Below are 21,280 nucleotides of genomic sequence, written 5' to 3'. Positions count from 1 at the left end.
CAAGTTTCTGAGGAGTTCATGGGTGTGTTAATATACAAATTTTCATCATAATAAAATATAAAACCACTCCCCCCATTGCTTAACCTGATAAAATAAAGCGGATAAGCATTGAAATATTCGCCATCATTACAAACCATTTCACCGAATATCATTTTGCGGAACACCAATTCTCGGTTGACCATAACGCGGAATATAGAGTTTCGCAAAATACCATTTCGCGAAAAACCTTATGCGGGCTGTACCACTTCACAGTGGTGACCCAACTGAAGAAAAGTAATAGAGGTCAGTGGATCTAGGGTGATAAATAAAACAAGATAGAGGTGATCTCTACGGGGGGCTGCACCGACCCCCGACACCCACGTGCCAAATATGGTTCCATTTGATTAATTAGTTTTCGAGTTGAGGAAATTTGTATTTCATTTGTGTAGGAGCCCCCCCTCCTAAAGTTTGGAGGGGTCTCAATTCACCATAGAAAAAATTCTTGTCTCCAAAAACACCCACTTGTAAAATTTTGTTTCATTTGCTTGATTAGTTCTCGAGTTATGCAGGAATTTGTGTTTCATTTGTATAGGAGCCCCCCCTCCCCCTCTTAGTAGGGGGAGGGGTCTCTAACCATCATAAGAACCTTCCCTGGCACCAAAAACCTTTATATGCAAATTTTCACGCCGATCGGTTCAGTAGTTTTCAATTCTATAAGGAACATGAACAGACAGAAATCCATTTTTATAGGCATAGACTAGCTGACCCGACAAACTTCGTATTGCCACAAATTAAACTGTGTTGTACATAAATCGTGAATCTCGGATGACCTTTGTCATAATTTCGAGTTTTGCAAGTATCTGGGGAGTTCATGGGAGTTTTAATATACAAATTTTGCTCACAGTAAAGTAGAAAACAACTCCCCCTATTGCTTAGCCTGATAAAATAAAGCGGATAGCATTTAAATATTTGCCATCAGGGGTCCCATCAGGGGTGACCCAACTGAAGGAAAGTAATAGAGGTCAGTAGATCTAGGAAAATAAATAGACCTAGATAGTGGCCGGCGCTTCCGACGGCAGGTCCCCGGCAACACTCGCGGCCTGTGGCCTGTGGATCGGTTCAGTAGTTTTCGATTCTATAAGGAACACTCGGGTAGACAGACAGAAATTCATTTTTATAGGTATTGATTTGTATGGGAGCCCCCCCTCTTAGTGGGGGGAGGGATCTCTAACCATCATAAGAACCGTCCCTGGCACCAAAAACCCCTACATGCAAATTTTCGCTCCGATCGGTTCAGTAGTTTTCGATTCTATAAGGAACATAGGGACAGACAGACAGAAATTCATTTTTATTGGTATAGATTAACTCATATCCTTCAAATTATTTTATGCCCCTTGATTTTTCAAGCCAATTTCCAGGGGGAAGGAGGGGGCGACTAGAGGTGTGCGCCATCGCGCCGCGCCACCTAGGTCCTTTCTCCACGCCGCCGAAGCCATTTACCCACGCCGACGATACAGTCCAACATTGACAAAAATGCACATAGTGACATAGTGACAGCACATAGTGAACCCGTTTTGTGAATTCATTCTTATAATGTACCTTTAATTTAGATTGAATTAAACTGCCGTGTTGCTGTACCCTGAGTGTTACCATGCATCCAACTGAGAGCGAATCGAAAAGATCTAACGTAAACGAACTTTAGCATGACGTTTTCTGTCAAACTACTGTCTTGCTTCCCGGTGTTCATTTCTTTTTAAAGAGACACAAGCGACCAAAATTTTTGAAAAAGTCAATTTTTTTCAGATTTTGATTCTCTGGCTTTTCTCTGGCTGTGTTTCGTTTACAGAGCTCAAAAATTATAAAAGTCTTTGCCAAGCTTCTACCAATAAAACAAAAAAAGTTTGTTCCGACACGTTGTCTATTTTCTGAGAAAAAGGTACATAAAGCTTGAAAATCGTGTTTTTACAGAAGCGGCGTTTTATTCCGTTGAAATTTTCCAACCCCGCGCTGGAATGCTTAGGTGTCCGATCGTTTTTCGATCACTTCCCGTGGTCGGATCATTACAAAATTAGTATGAAAATAAACGAAAAAGACTGCAGAATCAAAATCTGAAATAAAAAAGTTTATGACTTTTTCAAACATTGTAGTCGTTTATGTCCCCTCAAAAAACGCTTTTCGTTTGGGAGGTTATTTAAGCTTTATTTTTCTTCACCATCACGAGCCAAGCGATTACTTTGTAAGGAAAGGTCCTAGAGATTTGCAATCTTCTGCGAAAACATGTGTTTTGAGTCTTTCAATAATTGCCTAGAACTATATACTCTTGTGGGGTCAGTCCCGGCGTAGTGGTTAGCATTCACGCCTCTCACGCCGAGGACCGGGTTCAAATCTCAACCCCGCAGAAGTCACGAATGACCCAAGCTGGTTAAAGTGACTAAAATAAAAAAATATATATATATACCGTGACCGCCCCTAATTCTGCGCAGCTCCTAATTCTGCGCATTTTTCTTTATATGAGTATTTTTCAACATTGTGCATAACTATGATCATTGCGTTATTTTTTTATAAATGTCTGTTGAATATTACGCCATTATTCACTAACGGGCCATAATATTTGAGAGCGAAATAATTTAACGTGAAACTGAAAGTATTTTATATGGCAGAAAACATCGTCGTTAGCACCAAAGCTAAGATTGTCCTTCTAGAAAATTAACAAATTTATGATCGAAATTCTTTGCAATGATCAAATTACCCAGCATAATTAGAAAGAATAATTAGTTTTAGTCATGTTTCAGACAAAAACAGTGATTGCATGCATTGCTTTCCTTAGAAAAATGCGATGCAATAATGCGCAGATTTAGGCACAGATTTTTTATTCATGTTCCAAATTCTGCGCAGTAATGTATCCTACGAAGAAATCGCGAAAGAATACGCAACCTCACCCAAATGGCTGAGGTATAGAGGCATGAAAATTCAAGTAGAATCTTTAACTTGCATTGATTGGCATCCTGTGCTGTGTCTCGGGGTCCGAACCTACGAGTGCCAATTCATGAAACCATGTGTTCTATTTTTTTGTTAATGTCCAACCTCATGGGGCTATCAGAGAGTGGGGAAGTGGTTTCTATATGAAAACACAAGTTTAGTATTAGTCTACAGTGTAGTGTTCAGTATGCAGAAAACCCGAATCAATTCGCCCTTCACGTTATCGAGAATAAAATATTAAAATGAGGCAATCAAAATAATAACAATATCCCTTTGCCACCCGGACAGCACAAGAAGGCCGGATCATGGATTTAATTATGGTAATGGCTAATGCCGGATTTTTTGTGTGCTTTCAGCGTATAAAAAGCATGGCAAGAGTATTAATTTTCACTTTTTGGGTGCGCAGAATTAGGAGCAAATATGCGCAGAATTAGGAACATGGGCAAGAAAATGCGCAGAATTAGGCACCGTGGATAAGTTTACAAAACGAAAAAAATACTCAATTGTTGGTCGACTTATAATTCCCATATTTTTTACCAGATATTATAGACCGTACCACTACACGTTGCTGCTATCCACGTTGTTAATTTAAATCTAGGATACTTAGAATAGCGGAAGAATCATAAAAATGTCTTTAACTGCGCAGAATATGGTACGTTTACGGCATATATACGTTACACCACAACTACCCGACCAAAGCGCACCCGAAGTCAAGACGTCAGCGAAAACCCAGCCGGGACCCATAGCAACAAACCGAGGAACCAAACCATCAACGCAACCATCGATCAACAACCGATGACGACTGCAAGACCCGATCGAACCACGCGGACAAAGGTTGAATCAGAATCGAACCACCCGAGGAAACGACGCATCAGCAGATTCAGTAGATATAAGCCTTATAGAATTAATTTTCAATTCAGTCTTGTGTGTAGTTAGGAACGATCAAGTGTTAAAAGTATAGTGAATAAATTTTTTTATGCTAACGTGAAACTTTATAGCATAATTTATATATATATATCTATACCTATAAAGAAGGATTTCTGTCTGTCTGTCTGTCTGTCTGTCTGTCTGTCTGTCTGTCTGTCCTGTGTTCCTTATAGAATCAAAAACTACTGAACCAATCGGCGTGAAAATTTGCATGTAGAGGTTTTTGGGGCCAGGAAAGGTTTTAGTGATGGTTAGAGACCCCTCCCCCCACTAAGAGGGGGGGCTCCCATACAAATGAAACACAAATTTCTGCATAACTCGAGAACTAATCAAGCAAATAGAACCAAATTTGACATGTGGGTGTTTTCGGTGACAAGAATTTATTCTAGGGTAATTTGAGACCCCTCCCCTCTTTATAAGGGGAATTATAACTCCTCTCCCCTTTAAGAGGGGGGGTTTCCATACAAATTACTCTCATAACTCGAGAACTAATCAAGCAAATGGAACCAAATTTGGCATGTGAAAGTTTTCGAGGGCAAGAAAATTTTCTATGTTGAATTAGGACTCCTCCTCACTTTAAGAGGGGGGGCTCCTGTACAAATGAAATACCAATTTTCTCATAACTCGAGAACTAATCAAGCGAATTGAACCAAATTTGGCATATGTGTGTTTTTGGAGACAATTTTTTTTCAATGATGAATTGGGACCCCTCCCCACTTTAGGAGGGGGGGTCCTATACAAACAAAATACAAATTTCCTCATAACTCGAGAACTAATCCAGCAAATGGAACCAAATTTGGCGTGTAGGTGTTTTTGGAGGCAAGAATTTTTTCTGTGATGAATTAGGACCTCTTCCCACATTAGGAGGGGGGGCTCCAATACAAATGAAATACAAATTTCCCCATAACTCGAGAACTAATCAAGCAAATAGAACCAAATTCGGCATGTGGAGGTTTTTGGAGGCAAAAATATTTTCTACGGTGAATTAGGATCCTTCCACACTTCAAGAAGGGGGGCTTCTACACAAATGAAATACAAATTTCCTCATAATTCGAGAACTAATCAAGCAAATGGAACCATATTTGGCATGTGGGTGTTTTTGGAGGCAACCATTTTTCCCATTATGAATTAGGACTTCTTACCTTTTTAGGAGGGGGGGGGGGCTCCCATTCAAACGAAATACAAATTTGCTCATAACTTTAGAACTAATCAAGCAAATGGAACCAAATTTGGCATGTGAGAGTTTTAGATGGCAGAATTTTTTTTCTGTGGTGTATTACGACCCCTTTCCCTTTTAAGAGGGTGGGCTCCCATACAAATGAAATACAAATTTCCTTATAATTTGAGTACTAATCAAGCAAATGGAACCAAATTTAGCATGTAGGAGATTTTTGAGTCTTGAATTTATTTTATGATAGTTAGAGACCTCTCACCCCTGTGGTAGGGGGATATGGACTCTCATACAAATAAAACAGAAATTTTTGCGGAACTCAAAAACTAATCCAACTCGAGAAATTCGAGACTCTTCCATAAAACATTAATCAATAACAAGACCACAAAAACTATCTATAGTAACACTAGATCATTCAGGACGAGCCGGTCGCGAGTGTTGCCGGTGACCCGCCGTCGGAAGCGCCGCCCACTGGGGGGCTTGCAAAACTCGAGATAGTGACAAAGATCATCCGAGATTCATGATTTATGTACAACACAGGTTAATTTGTGGCAATATGAAGTTAGTCGGGTCAGCTAGTATATATATATATATATATATATATATATATATATATATATATATATATATATATATATATATATATATATATATATATATATATATATATATATATATATATATATATATATATATATATATATATATATATATATATATATAGATATATATATATATACCGTAAACGTACCATATTCTGCGCAGTTAAAGACATTTTTATGATTCTTCCGCTATTCTAAGTATCCTAGATTTAAATTAACAACGTGGATAGCAGCAACGTGTAGTGGTACGGTCTATAATATCTGGTAAAAAATATGGGAATTATAAGTCGACCAACAATTGAGTATTTTTTTCGTTTTGTAAACTTATCCACGGTGCCTAATTCTGCGCATTTTCTTGCCCATGTTCCTAATTCTGCGCATATTTGCTCCTAATTCTGCGCACCCAAAAAGTGAAAATTAATACTCTTGCCATGCTTTTTATACGCTGAAAGCACACAAAAAATCCGGCATTAGCCATTACCATAATTAAATCCATATATATATATATATATATATATACTCTTGTAAAATGCAACCAACATACGCTAAATATGAAAAACTTATTTTTAAAGAATTTCCAAAGAAAATTCTCTACAGCTCTGCACTCGGTAGAGATAGAAATGTTATTTCTTTATATTTTCTATAACTTTGCCGAAGAAACCATGTGTCTATCCACGAATACAAAAAAAAATGGACGTGTATCGAGCCTTTCGCGATCGCGGAACACATAAAACATATGCTTGCCGTACTCTCATTTGAGTGATTGGGACAAGCGGAACCCATACAAGTTTATAGTACTTGACTTAAGCTTTAAGATGAAGTGCTGATTTTATAAATCCGCTTGCCCCATTTTACCCCATGGGCTCGTGAAGCTATGGAAATTTAAAGCTTGAATATGCGATAACTCAGCAAGTAAAGGTCCAAGAGATTCGCGGTCTTCCGCAAAAACGTGTATTTTGAGAGCTTCGATAATTGCTTAGAACATTGTATTCTTGTAAAATGCAACTAACAAAAGCTAAGTATGACAAACCAATTTTGAAAGAAGTTTTAAAGAATATGCCCTACAGTTCAGCACTCGATAAAGATAGAAATTTTATTTCTTAAGCAAAGTTGCTTTTTTTACAATATTTGCAACATTGCCGAAGAAACTATGTCTGTATTTCCTAACACAAAAGAGTTATTTTTTTATTTTCATTATAGTAAGCAATGACGAACTTTTGACAGTTTTAGATTAAGGCAGATTTTCATACGAACAATAGTGCTGAAGATCATAAATGATAAAATGAAAGCAAAAGACACTAGGAAAAAGGTTCTGCTTTTCGCCCTTTTGGACCACTGTGCACTGTGTGCTGCAACCTTGTAACCTACGAAAAATAAAGAAAAAACAACTCGAATAAACTTTCTCTGATTCCACTAAAAATACTCACGATTACACTCCTAAGACCAAATATATTGTTTAAAACTCTATTAGTGCGTCATATTCATTCCCACCCTATTTTTGGCAAAAGTGTTGTAGGGTTTATTTCTAATTCCCGTCGTAGTAAATAAAGCCATTCTAATTTTCATCATTTGTTGGATGGATTTAATAAATACTCCAAAAGTTCTTGTGCTGATTTAACTAAAATACACTTACCTTCCGATCCTTGGACTTTGAAATCACTGAAAAGCGATTATTTAAGCATATTATTGAAATTACGCAACTGACTTTATTTCTTAAATTTGTCGTACCGTTTTAAAATTCATCCATCAAAATTTTTCATCGTCCGAACTAAAAATCACTACAATGTTTACGAAGCTAACGTGCATGTATTTGTGAAGGACGGCATGACAAATGTTATTTTGCAAAATCTCAATTTGCAAATTGCAGGTCAGGCAAGTTTTCCTGGCTGTAGAATAACGACTATGCCTTGCTGGAGTTATTTTCATTTATGAATGACGGAAATTAAAACGTTTAATCGACATTTTCTTCTTAGTCGCACGAAAAAACGTAGCAAATTTGGCTGGTAGGACTTCTTAATATGATAAAAAGTATTTAATTAGATCTCAGCTCACTTTGATTGATCTCGTATGATAGACAACAAACATTAGGGAATAACCAGTTTTGCATTGTGTGTCATAAAATGCTAATATTTTTAATAATTTGTGTTGGATAGGACGGGAATAGGCAATTACGACGAAGCAGCAACATACCCTATTTGTATTAGACTAATCTCAAGATTTTAGTCTTGACCTTGAAATGCGGTCATACATATATTTTAATATTTTTTGACACGATGGTTCTACAATTGATGAAGGGACGGTAGGGGAAAGAAATGAAAATTTTTGGTGAAGGAGGGGAAGAGCGAAAAGAAAGGGGGGATATTGGTAGCTACGCATCACAAGTAGTCATTTTGACTCGTACCTTTTGTCCAATGCTGGAAGGTGCATGAGTCGAACCAAGCTATAATCTAGATTATAACCGGATTTGAACCCACAACACCCGCCAGGGCATGTGGTTCGCTGGTACTTGTACCTTTGAACGATAGAGGCGCTGGACAGAAGGAGACTGCAAAATCCAGTTATCAAGATAGCGACGCGTTTTTGGTTGGGTTATCGACACATATTGTGCCTCTTCCTACATCAATTGCAGATTACCACCGAGCGAGAAGTTTAAATCTAACTGGTTTTTACTGGCAGGACGACGACACTATGCCGGCCCTTACGACTTGCAAAGTACTGCACGTGACGTTGTTCGTCTGTCAGCGTGTGTTAGCCGCGTTTCTCGGCGCGGGTTTTCGAGGGAAGGCCCCATTCCTATGAAATAGACTAATCTCAAGTTTTTACACCCCTATTCTGTATTCCGAACGGGTTTATGTTTCGTTCGAAAAAACAGCGGCTCGAACGAAAGATCTTCATATGAAAAAACAACTCGAACGAAATATTTGCCTAGTCGATCGAAATATTTCAACTCGTTCGAAATACAGAATATGGGTGTTAGTCTTGACCTTGAAATGCTTCTTCCCCTCCTTCACCAAATTTTTTTTATTTATTTCCCCTACCGTCCCTTCATCAATTGTAGAACCATCGTTTCAAAAAATATGAATATATATGTATGACCGCATTTCAAGGTCCATCAATCCATCTGACAATGTGTCTTAATGAGCACATTGTTGTTTATTATAATCGCGATTTTAAAAATCCCTTTTTTAAAAATGTCCTGACGGATTTAATTTTTCGCCAGACTGTTTTTACAATTTTAATACTCAAAAGCGGAATGAACTTCCACACGTTGCCAAACTGAGAAGTTACATTGGCGATCTCAGCCGATATAGTCGGATCATTCAACAAGTCCACGGGGTGCCCACGGTACAATTTCAACACACTATAATTGCTCCATCTTTTGAACCGTTGAGTAAAATTAACTGAAATTCTGTATGGAGAAAGTTCAAAGTGCAATGTTTACAGTGTGTGAGTCTTTTCGTCAGGTGTGTAAATATCTGAAAAATGGCGTCGAAAGAACAACTTGTTGGCGAAAAACAATCTGCACAAGTACATCGAAAATGAGAATCTATCACATCGTGGCATCGGTAAAAAGTTGGGAATCTCGTAGGTAATACCACCACCACCAGGAAATAATCCGCTTCCATACATATACTACTTATTTTTATTAATTTTGGCAAACACTAAACACTACACTCGCGCAAACTGCTTGAATAAATACTGTGTTGAGCAATACAAATTTCTAAAAACACGGAGCGATCGAATGAAAACAAATAATGGTCAACCGTGCTCCCAGCCCTCTAGATTATGACTTTTTCCAGTTTGGTCAAAATAGAAATCGAAAAATGTTTAATTCTAATTTATTGTATGTGAATGGAATGGCGCTAATCGTCATCTTTTAGATCAGTAATGGCCAAATTGCGGCCCGCGGACTGTTTCCGCAGATGATGGACTAGAATTACAGATTAAGTTTCTTTCAAACTGCGGAGACGTGTAATTCAGTCGTGATACCTCGAACATGTTTTAAATGAGAATGCTTTCCGCTAAAAGTGTAGTTTATATTTTGTTAAATATCTAACGTTTAATAACGTATAAAATCTAACGTTTGCAAATTCGTGTTCCTAAAATGCTTTCAAATATCCTATTTCATTAGAAAGCCTCTCGGCATGAATTTACGATAAACAGGTACACGCGAAGGTACATCGTGGCGATCGTCACCGAATCCGAAAAGGCCAACAACCTCAATTGACACTCTCAGCTTGATCACCGCTACGCTGGCTGGCTGTAGCGTTAGCCAATTTACAACATAAATCACGCTATAAGCCTACTTCACAGCTTGCGTACATTCCGACTGGTTAACTCTTACTAACTGTCGACTCTTGACTGTGACTGAGAACCGCCGTCGGTGGTGTGCTAAACTGCTCCAAACGTTACTTTTAATCACTGTTGTTTATGTACTATTTATTTGGTTGGTCATTTATTCTGAGTTAAATTTTCGGCGGATGTTGGAAAAATATTTGCTAAAAAACTGGCACTTTGTAAAACATTAGCGACTAAATTGACACGAGCTGCTTCACAGGCAGCGATTCATTTCAGAATACACGGCCAGAGAATTATTATGGCTTAGATTTTGAGTTCACACACTTTGTAGCGTGACACCGATTAGTGGAAATAAATTACCGTTTACAGTCGTACAGAAGTGATTTTAATGGAAGGATTTTTTTTGTTTCTTTACAGATCAAACTATGTAAACGTGCAATTAGCTAAGCAAATAAATCCGCCCAGAAATCAGAGATTAGCAAACAGACAATGTGATATCAGCCGTCCGCACTAAGGAAAATACTCAACAGCGCTTCCAGTAATCAGTATTAACCTACTCTAAAACAACTTAAAGTGCAATTGCTCATAGAGACCGATTCGAATCTCGTAGAGAAAGTTCGAGCGTAGAGATGTCTTCCTCACCTGAAATGCAACAACAACAACAGCAGCAGCAGCAACAACAACAACAGCAACAGCAACAGCAGCAAGCACAAAACGAGATTCGATCGAATCCACCCACACCCCCGCCGGAGCTGGCGACAATGACTAATGTCAGCGTGCTGGATCTGCACAAAGACTATGCGGGGGATGTGGGTCAGACAAAGGTCTACGACAAAGAAACCAACACGGTTTACCTGTACGCCAATCCGGGCCATAAGATCAATAACTCGGTAGCGGCCATCCAATCGCCGCAACATTTGACCACGATCGTCCAGGCAGGCCACCCGCATCAGATGGCTTCCCCCGATCATGAGGTAGAACAAAATTTGCTTCATTCACGTTTAATTCAGGAGCAACATCAGCAGCAGCAGCAACAACAGCAGCAACAACAGCAGCAGCAACAACATCATCATCACCATCATCATCAGCATCATCAAACTCACGAGGAGGAACAGCATGTCCAACGGCTCTCGCCAGGAGACCAAGTAATCGACGGAAGATTGATACCATCCGGCTTGAATGGTGATGTTCAACAACAACAGCAGCAGCAACAACAACAACAACACCATCACCAACAGCAGCAGCAACAACAACAGCAACAACATCAGTCACTGGCCCGTCTCTCGCCGGACGATCAATCAGTGCGCATACTGGACAACGCACACATTCAGCGTTTGCTCGGCAACCAGCAGATCATTAGTCGCGAGATCATCAACGGTGAGCATCACATCATCACGCGTAACGAGAATGGCGAAACGATTCTGACCCGCATCGTGAATGCTCCGGCTACCGCGCCAGCAACGGTCAACGATCAATTAATCAACAAACTTTCAGCCGATCCGAACGGCATCTACAGTGGCCACCATCACCACCATGCCACCGGCGGAGGACCCTCGAACGCACCGGCCGACCAGCTGCCGACGACTGTTCTACAGTTCGAGAAGGAGGCCGAGGACAAACAGCAGCCGATCTATGGCAATTCAGCGAACGACTCCTCCCCAGATCAGGCGGTGGTCATCAATCAGCAACAGCAGCAGCAGCCCAAACAGATCGTGTACACCGTTGGTGGCGAGCCGAAAAATGTCATTTACGGCGATCCGAAAGCTGCCATCCCGCACTTCGAACCGATGGCGAGCCAGGATCCTACGGGCGGGCAGCAGGATCCGAAGGCCCAAATCGATTACGTGTACAACGACGGCAACAAGACCGTTATCTATACCGACCAGAAGGGGCTGGAAAGTTTGTACGCCAACAACGAGCTCGGCCTGATGGACGGGACGCAGATTGTGGTGCAGGGAAATTTGCAGTACACCCAGCAGCAGGGACCGGACGGGACGACGGTGTACGTGGTCGCATCCGATATGAATCCGGACGATATCAGCGCGCAGATTCAGCAAAGGTAAGTGCGACTAGCTTGATTTGGGGTCTCACGCTATTCCTGGTGGATGCGAGCAGCCAAACATCCCCGATCCTGAATGTTGACTTGATCAGCAAAGATCTAATTTTAGTATTTGGGTCGAGGATATGTACCAGATGGGAGGATAAATTAATAGACTAAGAAAACGCTTATAAACATATTGTGCCGTACCTAGGATAACGAATCTACTATTTCATTACACCTCTCCTAGACACAACACGGGAGGGGGACCATACATGCACTGTATCCGAGCCCACGGGTGAGCTTCCGTAATTTATGGTGATAGCGGGAAGCTGCGATACTTTCCGCTCTGGCTGGGGGCAAAATCGGGTAGGCACAGATCGGACGGAAGGCTTGGTGTGCTTTATTTTACTCTGTGCAGCATGTAAATATTATATTTACTGCACTTTCCCGCTCAAGTTAGAGTGGTCATACTGCAAAAGCCTTCGAGTGGGTTATAAATTTAAATTATTGGGACACGGCACATTTTCAATCATTTTCCGAACTGTACGACGACAATTGATTTATGGCCGTCGTTTGGTCGCGCTGTGGCCGTACGGTCGGATAGCGATCCTAGTACCTGCCGAGTGTGAAAAGAACTACGTTAACAAGTGATTTTCAATTCATCATTAGGTGGTGAAGTATTTAGGTTGAAATGCTTAATGGCTGCCGAAGGTCCATTAATCCTGAAGCTTTTCAGTTAAGTTATAAAAACACCCATAGAAGTTGGAATTTATACCTTTAGATAAATATAATTAAATTTAATGGGTTTTCAATCTCTTTTGTTAAAGCTAGATTCGGAACCTGACAGTTACCACAGAAGTATGAACGACAATAGCATTCTAGTGCTAGCTTACCAGCTATTATTTCCCTGTATCGATAGGATCAGAATGTACCAAATCAATCGTGTTTATTATAAAATTACATTCATTTCGGATCAATTCAAACCACCACCAACGAAAAACAAAACGTCAATTTGAGTGGCCCTCGCTCTCTCGCTCGCTCGCTTGGCCAATGTCAACCACCGGACCGGGGAGGCTTTCGCGTCACCGAAAAAGGGTTCTCAATTTTTTCCGTCATCAATTTGCCCATTACCGCGTAGCACCGTCATTAAACATTCATGCGCCGTTTCGTCGTTAACGTTCGCATAATAACCACCGTCTTGCGCATACTAATTCGATGTTAATTTAATTTCAACCTGAGACGACGCAGTGCAGAACGCGGTTGAACCTATAAGTAGCCGCACTAACCGCACTTAGTCGTCTCCGATTCGGGTGGGGGACAGCAGAAATTCAATCTTCCTACGGAACATATGTACCTACAAGTACAGGCAGGGGACAAAGCCCGCGAGATCGATTCCATTCAGCCAGGTAGCAGCGTCTGCGCTCGGTGCGTATGTAGCTATGCTGCCCGCAAAGATTCCTTCTTGCTGCGGCGATCCACCACAGCTCAGCTCAGCTCCCCAGTCAGTGGCACATGCACGCACACGGCCGACTTTAATTTATGTGCGCCATTCTCTTCGTCATTTTTGTCGATTCTGAAGTTGGAAATCGGTTCCGATGGCAGATGGGCACAGAATCAGTCGGCAGGATTCTCATGAACATGTAATAAGGATGGCATTGGCATTGGTCGCAGGGTATTGAGTGTTGTTTGTTGTGTTTTTTTTCTTTCTTGCCTTGCTGACCGCAAGAAATTTATTCGTTGCATAAAATGGGTTTTAATTTCGAGAAACGAATATTGTGGAATTCTTGGCACGTCTCGGAGGACATTTTTCCAGGATGTGGGCAACGTACCAGCGATAATGACGCTCGGTGGTTTTTGCTGTAAGCCCTTTCGAGAAATGTATTGCGTATTGATACAAGGCTGCGTTCATTTGGTGAGGTAACCTGCGATTGCTTGTGAGGATGAGTTGATTGCAAAATAGTTTCATTTTTGAACGTCATGGTGCATGACACAATCATTTCTACAAGTCATTTATAGTTCAAGTAGTCTAAAATAATCATTTACAGAAAAGATTCAACCAATTGGGTTTCATTGTTATCAAGCTTGAATCACTAGAAAGAATTACATTGCGAAATTTGACTTCTAAATGTAATTGAAAATATTAATGTGATCTTAAGACGTAGAGATGAATTAATGTATAGCAATTTTCTAGGTGAGAGTAGCAAAATTGAGGACAAAGTTGTAAAATATACCAAATAAAACTGAGGAAAGATTATGCCAAATAATGACTGGATTGAATTGAAATTAATTTTTTTTTAAATTTATTGGTAGAGTAATGACTGCCACTTCTTGCATTCTGTAACCGGCATTTACTCGATCACGTTTTAAAAAATAGTATTTTACTATGCAATTTTTTGTTCTGGTAATTTATTTGACACTGCCCAACACAGTAGTTTTGCGGAATCACGGCTGTTTTTACATCATCAACGTGTTTACATCATCAGTATAACACAACCTTATTCTAGGAGGAAACGGTCGAATAACCGCGCCGTTAACGAACAGTAAGAATTACATAGGTCCTAAATTGATACCTTGAGATACTCCGGATTGCGGATCGTGGGTGGCGGCAGAGTGCAGCTCGAATAACTTGGGCTCAGAAGGATCGGCATCGTGGTACTGCAGCAAATCTGCCGAAAAAGCGAAAAGGTGTAGAAGTTTAGTGGCGGTAAGGTCAAATTTTCCAGAGCAGTGGGGCTTCCAATAAGCTAGGAACGGGCTTTGTAGTGCTGGGTAGAATGCAAGATCGCATGTTGGATTGGAAGGCGAGAGGACTATGCCATCATAAGTTCACCAGCGCCAGAAAGAGGACAGAAATCGTGAAGAATTAGAAGTGTTATTAAGGCTTTATGTTCTATGAGAAGGTAAACCAATCTCGTAAAGGATATACACCGAAGATTGATATGTGTAGAGACGAGCAGGGAAACCCGATCACAAACGGACCCAAGGTGCACTACACGTGGAAGCAGTATTTCGATAGCGATATAACAGAAGGAGGCAGAATGAAGGTTAATCTAGGACTGCCCACAACCGATCCGATAATAGTGTTCCGGTACCCAACCTCAAAGATATACGGCGAAAAATCCAACAGATGAAAACTGATAAAGCTGCCGGAGAGGACAGGCTCCCGGTAGAACACTACAAAAAAGGTACGACACCACTAGCAATGGCACTTCATCGAAAATTTTCCTGTGAGGAGGAGAAAATGCTGCAGAAGTGGATCGAAGATGTGGTTTGTCCCATCTACAATCGACACGTTTGCTGTAATTACCGCAGCATTACACAGATCAACACTGCCTACAAGGTGCTTTTCCACCTCTACTTATTACATTGTCTATCCCTAATTTAGCAATAACCTAATCCATTTCGTAAGGCAATATCAATATTGTTCCTACCGGATTTGATGCGAAAACCATTTTTGCAGGATAGTTGTCCGGCATTCTAGCAACATGTCCTGTCCAACGTATCCGTCCAGCTTTAACCACCTTCTGAATACTTGGTTCACCGTAGAGACGCGCGAGCTCGTGGTTCATTCCTCGCCTCCATACACCGTTCTCTTGCACTCCGCCAAAGATGGTTCTTAGCACCCGCCGTTCGAGAACTCCGAGTGCTCGTTGCCCCTCTTCTAGCAGTGTCCACGTTTCGTGCCCGTAGAGGACAACCGGTCTAATTAGCGTTTTGTACAGTGTGCACTTTGTACGGGGGCTCAAATTGTTCGACCGCAAGTGTTTGTGGAGTCCGTAGTAGGCCCGACTTCCGCTGATAATACGTCTTTTAATCTCACGGCTGGTATTGTTGTCCTCTGTTGCCAGTGAGCCAAGGTATACGAACTCGTCGACTACCTCGAACTCATCCCAGTCGATTACCACGGTACTGCCCAAGCGGGCCCTGTCGCGCTCGGCCCCGCCCGCCAACATATACTTCGTTTTAGACGTATTTATCTTCAATCCAATCTTCTCTGCTTCGCGTTTTAGTCTGGTGTACTGATCTTCCACCGCCTCAAATGTTCTGCCGACAGCATCTACATCGTCAGCAAAGCAAATAAATTGACTGGATTTATTGTAAATCGTGCCTCGCATTTCGATCGCCGCTTGTCTTATAACACCTTCAAGCGCAATGTTGAATAGCAGGCAGGAAAGACCATCTCCTTGTCGAAGTCCCCTGCGAGATTCGAATGGGTGCGACAGTCCACCCGAGATTCTCACACTGCTGTGTGAGATCCCATCCATCGTAGCCATGATAAGTCTAGTAAGCTTACCCGGAAAGCCGTTTTCGTCCAAAATTTTCCATAGCTCTTATCGGTTTACGCTATCATATGCGGCTTTGAAATCGATGAACAGGTGGTGGGTGGGGACTCGGAATTCGCGGCACTTCTGGAGGATCTGCCGCAGGGTGAAGATTTGATCCGTTGTAGACCGACCCTCCATGAAGCCGGCCTGGTAACCTCCCACAAATCTATTGGCTATTGGCGATAATCGATGAAAGATGACTTGGGACAGCACTTTGTATGCGGCATTCAGGATAGTGAATACTCGGTAGTTCTCACAATCCAGCTTATCACATTTCTTGTAGATAGGACAGATAACCACGTATTTCTACTCCTCCGGTAGTCGTTCCGTATCCCAAATCTTGACAATCACTTGATGCAGACAGCCGGCCAACTTGTCCGGGCCCATTTTAATAAGTTCCACTCCAATGTATCGTAGCACAGACCCCGCAATTACCCTGTACCCTGCACCAAGGGTTTCCTTTGCTTTATAACTTGCCCACGCAACATATTTTCGTGGATTTCAGGGCAGCTTACGATACAGTCGAGCGCGAAAAGTTTTGGCAAACTATGCACGAGTAAAGTTTTCCAGACAAACCGACACGTGCAAAGCAATTTTTGTAGAGGAAGGAAGTGTCTGGTGCGAAGAATGATCAATTGGATGAACCTACTTCGACTGGCTTGTTAGACCAATGTCGTATAACAAGACCATCGCCAACGGAGAGATTGCACGAGCGCAATGCATTGTTTTAAATATACCCACCAGCACAAGTTTAATTATCTGTAACAAGATTTAACATTACATGAAAATTGTAAACTTTGCTACAGATAATTAATTATTGTATTGCCCTTCTTAAGACTATTTAGATAGACTATTGTGATAATCATTTAATGAAACATACCGCATTTTGCACTGTTAATCTGACAGTAGAGTGGCGTTTAGTTTTATCAACTTATAGGTCGGACTTCTTTTTCCTTCCTTCCCTTCTTCTTCACTTCATTTTCTTTGAGCGAATTCGTGTGCGAGATTCGACTGTGATAATCATGTAAATTGGGGTAGTCTAAATATCGCAATCAGGCTTGCCATTTCCTCACTCATTGTGCAAAAAGTGCAACTTTTTTCATTCAACAAAATGAGCAGAACTGCTGCCACAAATACATCCACGCAATGAGAAACAGACCAAAAATAAAGAGATACAAACTTTAGATTCTCATTGTGCGCTCGTACTGCAGCAAGCAACGGCACGGGAATTACATTGTTGCCATATCTATCATCCACCATCGTCATATGCAACATTTTTTGCACTGTTGCCGCTGCAAGAAGTCTAAACAGTTTTTTTTGTGCCCCATCATGGACAGCCAAAAAGTGTATTAACACTTTGTTGCTCAGTTTATTCTTCAATGAGAAGAACAATGAGCAGGTGGCTGAGCAATCGCGATCAGTAAAAAAGAGAAAAGTTCAAGCAAAACGGAGCAACATAAACCGCGACTGAGTAAAGTGTGAATTTTTCTCTTCTCTTTTTTTATTCTGAGGAGGATTCATCCCTGATCGCAATATTTAGTTAATGCCAATATACACCAAATTTATGAATGTTTCTTGTCGCATTTTTTCTCTGCTTTCCAATAATTATATTAAAATTAAAATCCGAAAAGAAAATCATGGCGAAAACGGCGATTTTTCGATAAAATCCAATATGGCGACCAAATCCAAAATGGCCGCCAAATTTTTTTCACTTCATTTCAAAGCCCTATCCTTTTTTTGTTTATTTCATAGCAAATTATGGAAATGTCACAAAATTTTATATGAAAATAGCTGACCTGACAAACTTTGTATTGCCGCAAATTAAACTGTGTTGCACAAAAATCGTGAATCTCGGATTTGTTACAATCTCGAATTTTGCAAGTTTCTGAGGAGTTCAACCTTAGATGATTCATTTTGGCAGTTACGTAACTATGAAAGCACGGTTTAATTAACAAATTTTCAATTTTTTATCACAGTAAAGTAGAAAACAACTCCCCTTGCTTAGCCAGATAAAATAAAGCGGATAGCATTATAAATATTCGTCGTGATTGTATAACATTCGGTTGAATACCATTTTGCGGAACACCAATTCTCGGTTGGCCATAACGCGGAATAGCATTTCGCGAAAAACCTTACGTAGGATGTACCATTTCACAAAAAACCTTTTCTGAGTGATCCTCTCCTGCTATAATCTGGTATAATCATGTTCTATTTGTATGAGAATACTTATCCCACAGGGGTGAGGGGTGTCAAACCATCATAAAATAAATTCATGCCTCCAAAATCCCCACTTCGCCTGCAAATGACGGATCTTGGTAGCAACATGTTCAATGAACCTGGAAATACTAAGAACCTGAGCAGAGGGTCCAAAGCCCCTAAGAAGGATGGTTTTAATAGCTGTTATCCATGGCTATCACGTAAAAATCTAAATGGATAAACCCCTAATCCAAGGTGTCATGCGACCCGTGCCGAGGGATGAATGGTGGAGGGGGTTCTAGAAATACTCAGCCGCTAACGGAGCCTGTGGAGTACCAGGGCACCCTCCACAGTATTCTTGCCCTTACTGCATTAAGCCGGTCACTGATGCAGCGGACCATCTTTTACCGAGCTACTCGTGGGATTCATATGGAGAGTCTAAATATAAATAAAACACAGGGCTCCGGCAGCCTGTCTCTGCCGGAAACGAAGGAGGAGGAGATGAGCATAGGGGAGGATCAGGAATTGAACGATGCGTTAGCAGAGGTTCCGTCTTGTTCCTCGTCTATCCTCAACACGCCGACTCGTTGTGAGTCGACGGATGATGAAAGCGACGGAATAACCGTCACAATCAGATCTGGACCTAAAGCGGAAGGTCCAGCTGAGAATGAAATTCCGTGGAAACGGAACCTGACAAAAGCTCAGAAAAAGAAATTAAAGAGTTTGCTTGCCTCTGGGCTTCCTGCAAAGGAGGCACGGGAGCAAGTGTTAGCTCAATCTGCTTCTGTGTCAGGTAAAAGGCAACGAGGATCGGAGCTGCCTAGCAGCGGAGAAAAGCCGATCCCCAAAAAACAGAAGCGAATTCTAAATCCTAGAGAGCGAGTGGGACAGGTCGTGCGAAAGCAAACCACCCATCCCGCTCGAAGGGGGGGAACAGGAGTGAGGTCTACGAGAGAAGCCCCCAAGCTTCCCTCGGACTCCACTACTGGTGTCTCCTACAGGGAGGCCGCAAGTCAGATCAGAGTTGGGATCCTCGCTGAGGACTATCCCAGCACTGAACTGAGTACGGCACAACTGGATTCGATACAAGATGCTCTACTAACAGCCATAGAGCAACAACGTAACGAGCAGGTTAAACCTAAGTTCTTTAACTGCTCGTACAAGTCCGGGTACCTGGTTCTTTCTTGTAAAGACCAGGAGACTTCGGAGTGGTTGAAGGAAGTGGTTCCTGGCTTATCTCTATGGGAAGGATCAAGACTCATTGCTCTGGATGCAAAGAACATTCCGCGTCCAGAAATCTATCATGCTTTCTTCCCACAAAGCGCGTCATTCGATAACGAGAGAATCAGAGGACTCATAGAGGGTCAGAATGAGAATCTAGTTACTGACAAATGGCGAATTTTGCAGCGAACTAATCCCAATGGGAAACATGCGGATTGGTCGCTAACAATTGATGAAGCTTCTAGGCGTCAACTCGTGAATAAAGACTTCATCATAAATTTTCGGTTCGGCGAAACCCGGCTGAAAAAAACAACTCCGAGGCAACGTCAAATCACAAGTCAGCCTGTGGAGGCACAAATCTCTGAGGCCAGTTCTAGCGAAGTCAAAGTGAATCAAGGTTCCGCTGGCGCTGAGTCTCTAAACCCCAAGAATCCTAACAACCAGGGGATCCATGGAGCTACTGGATCCAAACAGGAGGTTCCACAGAATGCTCAAATGGCTCCCAACAGTGATTCTGGTAAAGAGAAGACTCATCGAGGTGAGTCTCCCATGCCCATGGATCCTGACAGTATGGCGGTGCCAGGGCCGAGTGGAACCAAAACAGTGGTCTCCACAAGTGGCCCAGGAAACTCCTGTAAGATCCGTGGAAAAAGCGAAACCACTCGAAGCCAGCCCCCCCCCCCTCGATTCAAACCGAGTTCGGGTACTGGCAGTAAGAAAACTGCCACCATGAGGTCTAAACCACCAGGGAATCCGTCTCTCCCAAATGCTAGTGAGCGGAAAATTCAAAAAAATGCAGAACACTAAGGTTCTGCAGATAAACCTCCATCATGCGAAAGCTGCATCGGGCGTACTTTCCAGGAGGTTTATCAAAGATGCTGTGGACCTGGCCTTGATTCAAGAGCCCTGGGTCTACAAAGGAAGAATACAAGGTATTCAAACAAGAACATGTAAGTTATACTATGATGACAAGCATGACTCTCCGAGAGCTGCTGTCCTGGTTAATGCAAATATTAATTGTTTTCCCATTACAGAGTTCATTAAACGAGACATCGTCGCGATCAGAGTTGAGGTACCAACCGCCAGGGGAAAATCCGATATTATCATAGCATCGGCCTATTTTCCTGGTGATTGTCCTGAGGCTCCCACTCAAGAGGTTGCGGCGTTTGTAAAATATTGCAGAGAAGTCAACAAAGACTATCATCGGCTGTGATGCCAACGCTCATCACACTCTGTGGGGAAGTACTGACATCAACAATCGAGGTGAGTGCCTTTTAGAATTTCTCTTGTCAAACAATATCGATATTGCTAATAGAGGCAATGAACCAACATTCATTAATGCTATCAGGGAGGAAGTCTTGGACCTGACCCTGTGCAGTCCAGTAATTTCAGAGAAAATACAGAACTGGCACGTGTCGGATGAAGCATCGCTGCCTGATCATAGGCACATTATTTTTGAATGGGTGGGTGGCCTAGTGTCACAGGTCGCATATCGAGATCCTAGGAAAACCAACTGGGATCAGTATGCGCTTGAGCTCGA

The 21,280-nt window shown here is 41.7% G+C and overlaps 1 protein-coding gene across 1 annotated transcript in view; it reads left to right on the top strand.

The window, feature by feature from the left end:
* The first annotated feature begins 11,920 nt into the window (after window positions 1-11,920).
* The window catches only part of LOC128733538 (protein grainyhead), a 380,102-nt gene continuing 370,742 nt past the window's right edge, over window positions 11,921-21,280 (top strand). Inside the window, exon 1 of the mRNA XM_053827190.1 lies at window positions 11,921-12,016. Within this exon, the coding sequence (XP_053683165.1) occupies window positions 11,979-12,016 (38 nt within the window). The 5' untranslated portion in view covers window positions 11,921-11,978. The remainder of the gene's footprint in view (window positions 12,017-21,280) is intronic.

This window comes from Sabethes cyaneus, chromosome 2, assembly GCF_943734655.1.
Source record: "Sabethes cyaneus chromosome 2, idSabCyanKW18_F2, whole genome shotgun sequence".
Taxonomy (NCBI): domain Eukaryota; kingdom Metazoa; phylum Arthropoda; class Insecta; order Diptera; family Culicidae; genus Sabethes; species Sabethes cyaneus.
Note: the sequence above shows the minus strand (reverse complement) of the source record. Positions and strands in the feature narration are given on the sequence as shown.